General features: G+C 55.6%; 1 protein-coding gene across 3 annotated transcripts; it reads left to right on the forward strand.

The window, feature by feature from the left end:
* Nucleotides 1–370: 370 nt before the first annotated feature.
* Nucleotides 371–7662, forward strand: TRIM56 (tripartite motif containing 56). Of its 3 annotated transcripts, XM_027126044.1 has the most exons (5): nt 371–643; nt 745–809; nt 1314–1374; nt 1635–1746; nt 1856–7662. In XM_027126044.1, the coding sequence occupies exons 4-5, from the start codon at nt 1679–1681 to the stop codon at nt 4122–4124; spliced, it is 2337 nt and encodes a 778-aa protein (XP_026981845.1). In that variant the 5' UTR covers nt 371–643; nt 745–809; nt 1314–1374; nt 1635–1678; the 3' UTR covers nt 4125–7662. The 3 variants fall into 3 exon arrangements, with proteins under 3 accessions (XP_026981845.1, XP_026981844.1, XP_026981846.1); XM_027126043.1 differs by lacking the exon at nt 1314–1374; XM_027126045.1 differs by lacking the exon at nt 1314–1374 and having other exon boundaries at nt 1672–1746.
* The last annotated feature ends 3211 nt before the right edge of the window (nt 7663–10873 follow it).

Raw genomic sequence — 10873 nt, forward strand, 5'->3', positions numbered from 1 at the left:
TCGCGTAGAACATAAGGCCCTCTATGATCTGGCCGTTGCCTCACCCTCTGTAACCTCATCTGCTACCACTCACATATCCCTTTCCCACAAGCCATCCTGAATTACTTGGATCCCCCAGCAGAGTCGTGGTATTTCATTCCTCTGAGCCCTCGGACTTGCTGTTCCCGATTCCTAGAATGCCTTTCCCTGCGTTCTTCTCGGGTGATCCCTAACCCCCATGCACTCCTCTGACTCATCTCAAGTGACACCTCCTCCAGGAAGCCTTTGCTGACTCCTCAGTTCGAGGCCCCTTATCTGGTTCCCACAGCCCCTCCCGTATCTCAGCAGAGATTTATAGTACGAAGGGCCTCAGATATGCAGCAGCAATGGAACCCTGGCCTGAGGACGGGGCTCTAGTTACCCTACGCCGCCGAATCACCTATGATCTCTCATTTCTTCCCTCAGAGGACGCATCCTCAGGCATCTGCCCTGCCTTTGCGCCAAACACACTTAGCAGGCTGAGCGAATCCTCAGGCTCAAACTGACAAGCCAACCTCGGCAATTCCAGCCGCCGAAGCTGTCCTGGCCCCGGAGCCCCAGAGCCTGCTGGCGGGGGCTGTGCCCTGCTGGTGGTGGAGGCCCCCGAGGAAGCGCTCCAGGCAGGGTAGGGAGGAAGGCGGGGCCTGCGGCTGTACAAGTCGGTGTCCCGGGCCTGGGACGGAAGTTGCAGAAGTACAATTAGTTTCAGTTTTGTTTCTCTTTCAGGAGCCCAGCAACAGCAGCGCCAGGGCCTCGGGGGCCCCCACTCCGGGTCCTGGAGCCCCGGCTAGGTAAGGAGAGGGGCTTGGAGGGCGATTGAAGGGACAGCTGAACTGGAGGGGGTGGGGGAAGGGGGAGAGCGGGAGGAAGGGGAAGGGAGTGGGAAGAGGGACCCAGAAGGCGGGAGGAGAGGGGAGGAGAGGGGAGGAGAGGGGAGGCTTCCCCCGCGGGGCCAGAGATCCGAGACTTCCTGGGGAAGACCCCCTCCCACTCTCTGAGCTCTCCAGCCAGCCCCTGCTTTCTGGAAGTTTGGGGGAAATCCCCCAAGTTTCTTTATCAAGTATTTCACAGCCACTGTGCAGGGAGCTGGGGGCATTCACAGCTGATCCTCATGTGACTCCTACCCTCCAGAGGCTTCTAGGAAAGCAGGAGGCCTCTTGCAGCAGGAAAGGCTGAAAGAAAAGGGCTGGAGGAGATGGGGCAAAGGCTACGCGGTGACCCTGAGTTTGAGGAACTGGAAGGAAAGAGCGAGGCGGCCCCTTCCTCTCAGGCATCCTTCTGCCTGTTCATTTCAGGATAGTCGAGGCAGGAAGAGGGGCCCTCACAACCCGTGATGCCGCTGCCAGGGCCTAGGAGGCAGGTGTACGGGGCTGTGGGAATTGGGGTCCCTCATACTCCCCCACCCTCCGGGAGTCAAGGCACATCTGCCCACCCAGACCCTCGGTGGGTCCTCTGTGCCCTCCCCTCACCTGGCATCCCACCCCCAGCAGGACCCCCAGGATCTATTCACACCAGACTCGCATCCCATGTGCCACAAGGCCTGTCAGTGGGGGACACCGATCGTTACGCCGGCAGGTCTCTAAGGCTGTGCTTCTTGGTGTTGTCATATCTCGCAGGGCCTGACATGCAAAAGCGGCCTTTACTTTTTCATAGTTGCTGAATGTCTGCAGGGAGGAGGGAGGCGGCTCTTTATCTCAAGAGACCAGAAGAAAATTCCTGGCCATTCAGGTGAGACCCCAGACCTGGTGGGGCTTGAGGATGGGGGAGAGGTGAGAGGGCAGGTGGGGGCCACCGCGGAGGTGCCCTCTGTCCTCTGACCCCGACCCCTCGCTTGCAGAATGGTTTCCCAGGGCTCCTCGCCCTCCCTGCTGGAGGCCCTGAGCAGCGACTTCCTAGCCTGTAAAATCTGCCTGGAGCAGCTGCGGGTGCCCAAAACGTTGCCCTGCCTGCATACCTACTGCCAGGACTGCCTGGCCCAGTTGGCCGAGGGCAGCCACCTCCAATGCCCTGAGTGCCGCGAGACTGTGCCTGTGCCGCCCACGGGCGTGGCTGCCTTCAAGACCAACTTCTTTGTCAACGGGCTCCTGGATTTGGTGAAGGCCCGAGCCGGTGGAGACCTGCGCGCAGGGAAGCCGGCCTGTGCACTGTGCCCGCTGATGGGGGGCGCCAGCGCGGGGGGGCCAGCCACAGCCCGGTGCCTGGACTGCGCCGACGACTTGTGCCAGGCCTGTGCCGATGGGCACCGCTGCACTCGGCAGACCCACAGCCACCGAGTGGTGGACCTGGTGGGCTACAGGGCAGGGTGGTACGACGAGGAGGCCCGGGAGCGCCAGGCGGCCCAGTGTCCCCAGCACCCGGGGGAGTCCCTGCGCTTCCTTTGCCAGCCCTGCTCCCAGCTGCTGTGCCGGGAGTGTCGCCTGGACCCCCACCTGGACCACCCCTGCCTGCCCCTGGCCGAGGCTGTGCGTGCCCGGAGGCCAGGCCTCGAGGAGCTACTGGCGGGCGTGGACAGCAACCTGGCCGAGCTGGAGGCCACCCGGCTGGCGGAAGAGGAAGCCTTGGCCTGTCTGCGGGAGCAGGCAGCCAAGGTGGGCACGCAGGTGGAAGAGGCAGCCGAGGGGGTCCTCCGGGCCCTCCTGGCCCAGAAGCAGGAGGTGCTGGGGCAGCTACGGGCCCACGTGGAGGCTGCCGAGGAGGCTGCACGGGAGAGGCTGGGGGAGCTGGAGAGCCGGGCACAGGTGGCCAGGGAGGCGGCCGCCTTTGCCCGTCGCGTGCTCAGCCTGGGTCGGGAGGCCGAGATACTCTCACTGGAGGGGGCGATTGCCCAAAGGCTTCAGCAGCTGCAGCGTTGTCCCTGGATGCCTGGGCCAGCCCCCTGCCTGCTGCCCCAGCTGGAGCTCCATCCTGGACTCCTGGACAAGAACCGCCAGCTGCTAAGGCTCTCCTTTCAGGAGCAGCAGCCCCAGAAGGACAGCGGGAAAGACGGAGCCAGATGCCAGGGAGGCGCTGCAACCCCGCCCCAGAGCAGGGACGGAGCCCAGACCCCAAAGCAGGACAGCGCGCAGCCGCCCCAGGAAGATGGAGCCCAGACCCTAAAGGCGGAGAGAGCCGAGACGCCCCAGGAAGATGGAGCCCAGACCCCGAAAGAGGGCAGAGCCCAGACACCCCAGGAAGATGGAGGAGCCCAGTCCCCAAGGGGCAGCCGATCCAAAAAGAAGAGGAAGTTCAAAGGCAGGCTCAAGTCCGTTTCCCGGGAGCCCAGCCCAGCACCTGGGCCGAACCTGGAGGGCTCTGGCCTCCTCCCCAGGCCCATCTTTTTCTGCAGCTTCCCCACACGGATGCCGGGGGACAAGCGGTCTCCGCGGATCACCGGGCTGTGTCCCTTTGGCTCCCGGGAGATCCTGGTGGCAGATGAGCAGAACAGGGCCCTGAAGCGCTTCTCCCTCAATGGCGACTACAAGGGCGCGGTGCCCGTCCCCGAGGGCTGCTCCCCGTGCAGCGTGGCCGCCCTGCAGGACGCCGTGGCCTTCTCGGCTGGCTCTCGCCTCTATCTCATCCGCCCCAACGGCGAGGTGCAGTGGCGCCGGGCGCTGAGCCTCTGCCAGGCCAGCCACGCCGTGGCCGCCATGCCGAGCGGGGACCGGGTGGCCGTCAGCGTGTCAGGCCACGTGGAGGTGTACAACATGGAAGGCAGCCTGGCCACCCGGTTTATCCCTGGGGGCAAGGCCAGCCGGGGCCTGCGGGCGCTAGTGTTCCTGACCACCAGCCCCCAGGGCAATTTCGTGGGGTCAGATTGGCAGCAGAGTAGCCTGATGGTCTGTGACGGGCTGGGCCAGGTGATTGGGGAGTACCGGGGGCCGGGCCTGCACGGCTGCCAGCCAGGCTCTGTGTCCGTGGATAAGAAGGGCTACATCTTTCTGACCCTTCGGGAGGTCAACAAGGTGGTGATCCTCGATCCGAAGGGGTCGCTGCTCGGTGACTTCCTGACGGCCTATCACGGCCTGGAAAAGCCCCGGGTGACCACCATGGTGGATGGCAGGTACCTGGTTGTGTCCCTCAGTAATGGGACCATCCATGTCTTTCGGGTCCGCCCTCCTGACAGTTAAAGGGCTGGGACTGGAGAGACACTTCGGGGTGGGGGGACTGGGGGGGTAGAGAGAAGGGAAGCAGGGCGGCCCGAGGGATGTGGTGGCCGAGGGCATTTTCCCAGAGAGCAGGGGTTGGCAACTTTTCAAGGTGAAGTGCGAAACCGCTCTTCAGGTGCGCAGGAATAGGGACCAAGGCGGGTGGCATGGCCGTAACCCTCGGAAGCGGAGGAGGAAGGGTTGGAGGGGTGCTGGGCATTAATGCTGCTTGCTTTCGCTGGGGGTGACTGCCACTGCCGCCACCGTAGAGTCTAGGTTTCCAAGATGTGTAAGCTAGTCCTGATTTGAGTTCTTTAAAACCATTCCTGATGGGGTAGCCCAGGGAGAGTCTTGGGGAAGTGGGTAGAAATAGTCCTTTAAGCCCAGGGCTTGAAGGGTATGTCAGGTATGTACTTTCTGGAAGAGAGCTGAGAACCCCCTCTGCTCTGACTTGAACGGGACGCACCAAGTCAGAAGAGGTCTGGGATTTTGAACCCGGCCATAAATGGCATCTTCCACCAGCCTCGGCTGGGAAGTTGAGCCTCCTCTGATAATGGCGTCCCCCAGTGAAGTGCGGGCTGGACTTCATGGGGGACCAACTGTAGACACAAGCCGAGGCCAACAGGCGTTTACCTTTAAGTTCGTGAAGAGAATGTGCTACTAGAAAATGGAACCCGGCGGGGTTGGAGTCGAAAACACAGGGTTCTGAGTGTGAGACAAGGGGAGACCCTGGGTCTTACCCCCCGACTTCCACCACCCCTCACCTCCAAGCCAACCTGAGGCCAGACCTATGTAGGATTTAAAACCTTTTCTTTTTTGATGTCTTTACACTTCCTGGAGTTTATTTTTAGCCCCCTCTTAGTTTTCTGGCACAATTCCTTTTGAGAAATTGTGGCTGCACTAAGGGGTTGAAGGCATTTGTCCATATTGCCGTTATGGGTGGGGAAAAAAACCTAAGCCTAGAGGCCAGGTGCCGGACTCAGGGGCCAAACCGGTTGGAAGACCTGGGAAGTCGGTAGTGGGGCTGGGATGGGCGGAGGGGTGAAAATCTCATGGAGGGATCCCATCAGAAGGGAGCCGTGACCACCGGCCTTTTGCACAGGCTGTGGCAGCGGTGGAACTGAGGTGGACATGTTTAGCCAGGGGCTGTTGAGAGGTGACCAAAGGGAATAATATGTAAGGATCATGGGCAGTGAGTGTTCATGGGAACCAGAGAGATTTTGGACAAGTCCAGATGGAAAATGCAGGACATTAGGTGTAGGGAAAAGAAAATCTGTTTCCAGGGAGGTCGTTGATTGTTTAATGAAGTGAAAGGGGAAATCATCAATGTCAGGTGGACAAATTCAATTATATAAAATTTTGAAATGTATGCACAGGAAAGAAGAACGAAGATTAAAGGAAAATCAATGAGATGAGGAAATGACGGAGCATTGATCTAAGGAGTCTCCAGTATATGGAGCGACTAAACAGATCTACTGGGTCAAATGACCAAATAAGCCGTATACCCAAGGGGAACGCACACAGGCCAGGACACATAAAATGAAACATAAAATAAAATCGACCACTTGCATTCGTCAAAAATACATTTTAAAAAATATGTCGTGGGGAAATAGACCCCTGGCACTATAAATGATGCTTCCTGGTGAACAGTTTGGCAATTCTTGACAAAAGTCAAAGAAGTGATTATAAGACGAAGTTATCTCACTTTGGGGAGTACATTCTGGGAAAAGGATACAAAAGGAAAAAACGTATCTGCACACAGGTATTTGTGGCCACCCTGTCTATTACAGTCTTTGACAGGAAACAGCTCAGCTTAGCTCGCCAATTCTGGCTAGACCAGAATCTAGCCAAGTAGACTGTGTTCTACCAGGACAGTGAGCTGCTGCCTTCATGGATGACAATTATGAGAACTATTTAGGAGAATATGATGTTATATGATGCAATCGTAAGCCAAAAAAAAAAGATTTTGGCTTTCTGTTCACGTAATGATAGCAACAAGATAAAGGCATGTCTGAATAGTTACCAAGTGGAAATAGGTTCAAAATGTGTAAATAGTCAGTGATTGGGGAGATTGGGTTCTTTTTATTTCATGCTGTTATTCATATACGCACATTTCTACTTCAGTTATTACTGTCCGTTAAATAACATATATGCTTGACTACTTCAGAAAAATACACTCAAGAATAACTACTGGATTTGTGAATGAATGTGTCCGAATAAGTGAGACTGTTTTGTCAGGGGTAGGGGTGGGGGGCTAGGCAGGAGTCAGGAGGAGAATCCCAGCCAGTCAGGACCCAGCAGGGAGGAAGTTTCGTCAGAGCAGGATCCTGTCTGGTGACTGACCAAGGAATCTGCCCTGGGAAGTTTGCAGAGGTCAGGTGGTCCCCGTGGGTGGTCCCCGTGGGTGATCGGTCATTGTGGAGTGTCCAGAGACAGGGGAAGGTCTTACTGAGTTCACCAAGTAATTCAGACCAACTGGAAACCAAGTGGCGGTTCTGCGGAACCAGATGGTTTAAGATGAGTTGCACGAGTGGGGTGCCGTGTCTGTCTTCTTTGCAGCTCTCTCTACAGAGTCAGCACAGTGACGGCTCCTAGTAGGTGCTCTGTAAACGCCTGTGGAGTGAATTGATGTCTAGAAAATGCCAGGTTGTCCAAAACTTTGGCTTGTGGGAAATCTCCAGTAGGGGGCACTGTGGACACAGCCTACCATAAGCCTCCAGGAGACTGGCTCAGTTCTAAGTCACAAAAGAGGTGAAATTCGCGTGTCCTTCTTATATGTCCTGGGCAGGGGGTGGGGGTGGGGGGTCCTGGCCTCTAGGGGATAAATACCTTCAGGTTTGCAGAGCCGCATGGGAGCCACGTGCAGAGGGCCCGGCTGGTGGAATGGCTGCAGTCAAGTGGCTCACCCCTGAGGCAGGAATAGAGAACTTCCAGAGGGAAATATCACCTGGATTCAGGAAGAGAATCCCACAGATGCCCTAAAGATGAAGGAGGCACAGGGCTTTCCATGACGCTGTAGGAAGCCTGGGGAGTCAGGCACTGGACGATTGACAGACTTACTGAATTTTCCTCGTGAAGGGGTAGGGGTGGGAAGACACAGAACATGGCAAAATGTGAAACGGATGAGAAGTATAGCATTGAGCGTAATTTGGAGGTAAAATCCTCAGTGCCCCAACTGTCACCTGGGAATCCTAAATCCCGGCACAGAAAGCACTGCTCAGTGCGGAGAGAGAGTTCTCGGCTCAACTACAGATGTTAAGTAATAGGAACATTGTGAAACATCCGACATCCGCACCCTGCATTGGACTATGACAATGATCGCTCATTCCTTGTGCTGTCTGGAGCTCTCCAGATCGTGTAGGAAAGGAGAACGCCGTTCGGGTAGAGAGAAAGGGAGTAGAGAACCTTGTTCATATTCTCTGTGCTTAAAAAAGGAAGGTGAGGGCTTCCCTGGTGGCGCAAGTGGTTGAGAGTCCGCCTGCCGATGCAGGGGACACGGGTTCGAGCACTGGTCTGGGAGGATCCCACATGCCGCGGAGCAACTAGGCCCGTGAGCCATGGCCGCTGAGCCTGCGCATCCGGAGCCTGTGCTCCGCAACAAGAGAGGCCGCGATAGTGAGAGGCCCGCGCACCACGATGAAGAGTGGCCCCCGCTTGCCACAACTAGAGAAAGCCCTCGCACAGAAACGAAGACCCAACACTGCCATAAATAAATAAATTTAAATGATAAATCATATCTTTAAAAAAAAAAAAAAAAAAAGGAAGGTGAATGAGGCAGTGGAGACCTGGGTTGAATGCTGGCTCTTCCAACTAAATAGCTGTGTGATGTTGGTCTAGCTCCCTAACCTCTCTGAACCTCAGTTTCTACATCAGTAAAATAGCGATAATAGTATTCACCATGCCCACCTCACGGGGTGGTGGTGAGGACTGGCTGAGAGGCATAGAGAAGGATTTTGTACCCCATAAAGCTCAAATCTGCAGTCTTGGTTGGGAAAAATTTTAACCGACTTTAGCACTGACTTATTTTCCATCAGGGTAAGCTTGAATGGGGATATTGTGCGCATGCATTGTGAGGGGAAAACTCGAGGACGTCTGGGTAGAGTTGTGACCTGCTTCTCCTTTGGAGGAGACTGTTCTGTTTCGCTTTCCAGCAGTTATTTGGAGAAGCCATTTGCTAAGACACAGCAGTGACCATAGGAGCAGAAGGGACCGATGGCCAGCTTGCTAAGACCAAGGCCAGCTGCGAATCAGGCTGTACTAATGAAGGCCTGATAGCCATAGACATTTAGAAGAAATTCAAAATGGCAAGAGTAGCCCAATTTTTTGGTAATTTAGAGAAAATATAATTTGGGAGAAAATAACTCTTCTTTCGCTGTAGTCTTATTATTACTGTATCTATAATGCCATGTCATCGAATAATCTACAGAGATAATATTCCAGAGGGGCAGACATTCAAGAGAGAAGTCAGAAGTCTTCCGAGGAAATTGATGAGGTTGGTGACCTGAGCTGGGCGAGATGTGATAAGTGGGTGCCAAGATCAAGGTATTGGACCATTTCTCCTGGGCAGGTCAGCTGAGAACTAGAGTTATCTCGTAAGTCAGGTGGGAGATTGGATGGGGATGCAGAGTTCTGTTTGGGGGAGAAAATAGTCTTGGACTAGCTGGGGCAGGGAGCTGCCAGAGAGAGTGCTCAAGAAGACGTTCCCATTAGGAGAAAGATGAAGTTCAGATGCAGGCTTAGGAAAACAGGTAACTTGACAGAAGGTAACAAAACCAGCCTACCCAACTGATTCATGAATGTAGTTTAATTAAATGAGTCTGGATGGGAACAAAAATAGGTCACAGAGTGATTGGAGGTGTGGAGAAGGCTCAACAGGGTCTGGCTGACCTCACCCTCACCTGAAGCCTGGGTGAGGAATCTTTGGGACCAGGTGGAGAGGGGACCGTCTGTAAAGAGGCAATTAGGAAGTAGTTTGGGGAGGTTTTGGAACGCTATCTGACTTGTCTTCAGAGAAAGTTTGAACTGGCTGCATTAGCAGCTAAGAGAAATGGGCTTGAAAATGGTGGAATTGGGGCCTCTGTACCAGTGGTGTGAGCCCAGCAAGTATTTCTTTGCTGCCACCAGGCTGAAGAATCTGTGTTGTAAACTCGTTCATTCCTTTATACTTTGTATCATTCTTTTCTGTTTCTTAATAAATTCTTTTGAAACATGTGGACCTTCTCTCAGATGGTTCGTGGGTCTGGGAAATGATCAACACCCAGGTAGCGGACCTCCCTCGCGGTCCAGTGGTTAAGACTCCGCACTTCCACTGCAGGGGGCGCAGGTTCGATCCCTGGTCGGGGAACTAAGATCCCACATGCCTCGCGACACGGCCAAAAAAAATAAAAATACCCGGGTAGTGAAGGGAATCAGATATCATGGCCGTTCCTTGATATAGCTCCAGAGATGCTACACAGGATCCTTGGGGACATTTCAGAAGCAGGGTGATCAGCACAGTCATCGTCTGTGGTCCCAGCCCTCGTCCCGGGCCACTCCCACCTGTAGGACAGAGGGGCCCTCTGGGCAGAAGTGTGCATCTTCCAGGCTCACGTTTGGTGGGAGGCAGCCGTCAGGTGATCCGGCCCCGCAGGACCCCGTGGAGGTGTATATGAAGGAGGTGGGCCAGGGGCCCAGGTCAGGATGGCTGTGCCCATCACTGGTCTCTGCTCATTTTCTGGCTTGTGGGCTCCATCTAACGTGCTGCATTTGTGATCCCACGGTGGCCCCTGCAGGGCTGGGAGGTACCCAGGCTCTAGGAATATCTGCCTACAGGCCCAACCCACCCCCTCTGACCTACTCTCCAAAGCCCCTCCAGGAGCTCCTGACCCTCCCTTCTGAGTCCTGAGCAGGAAGAGAAAAGATCTCAGGTCTTTATTTCGAATTCACTCAGCCTCCGGCCTCCGCATCAAATACAGGCGTCAAGCAACAGTTATGGAGTGCCACCTACCTGTGCTTCACATCCATCGCCTTCCGGGATGGAAGTAGGCACCATCGTTATTTTACAGACACGTAGACCTAGGCCTGCGAGCTTTGCTCATTTTAAGTAGATTTCGTTTCTGACTCCAAAGGCTGCCCTTCCGACCAGCTCTGAGTCCGGAGCCTCATTCATCGATGAGAGAGCTGAACGAAATGAGATCTGAGGTTCTTCCCCAAGCTAACAGGCCAGGACCTATCCCTAAGCAGGTCCAGAATCTAGACCCAGGAAGGGAAGCTCAGTGATGCCCCCCATACCCCCACCACCATCTTCTCAGTGCCAGAGAGGCCCCGCCTCCCCACGGAGCAGGAATGACATGCCACAAGAGAATGCTCTAAGTGGCTCGTGGGGAAGCGGAGGGTGTGGAGGGCCCACCACTGCTGCGGTGACAGCCTGAATAAGAATTCCGCAATTCATCATCTAATGACTCAGCCTGGCTTTGGACCAGAGCCTCTGTGAGCCCTGGGGAGTGTGACTCAGCAGCTGAGGGGGCCGGGCGGGAGAGCCTGTGGGTCCATGTGAGCGGCGGCTGTGGGGAGAACGGCCTGTTCTAGCTCCAGACCCCAAGGCGAAGCGTCTGGCCCTGTGGTCAGGCACATGTGTCCTCGGTTCCCAGCCATGCGGCCCAGCCTCCTCCCTCAAACCTGGGTCTCTCTCTCCTCTGCATTGGAGAAGTCGCAGCCCTGGAGGCGGCAGACTCACTGCCTCTGCTCACAGC

This window comes from Aethalodelphis obliquidens, unplaced genomic scaffold (assembly GCF_003676395.1).
Source record: "Aethalodelphis obliquidens isolate GAN/ISIS:26980383/991018 unplaced genomic scaffold, ASM367639v1 scaffold30, whole genome shotgun sequence".
NCBI classification, from domain to species: domain Eukaryota; kingdom Metazoa; phylum Chordata; class Mammalia; order Artiodactyla; family Delphinidae; genus Aethalodelphis; species Aethalodelphis obliquidens.

What these genes read in the sequence shown, in the direction of transcription:
- TRIM56 (XM_027126044.1), top strand. Translation starts at nt 1,679, where the DNA reads ATGTCTGCAGGGAGGAGGGAGGCGGCTCTTTATCTCAAGAGACCAGAA. An exon ending in GAAAATTCCTGGCCATTCAG is followed by an intron (nt 1,747 to 1,855) that starts GTGAGACCCCAG and finishes CCTCGCTTGCAG; the next exon opens with AATGGTTTCCCAGGGCTCCT.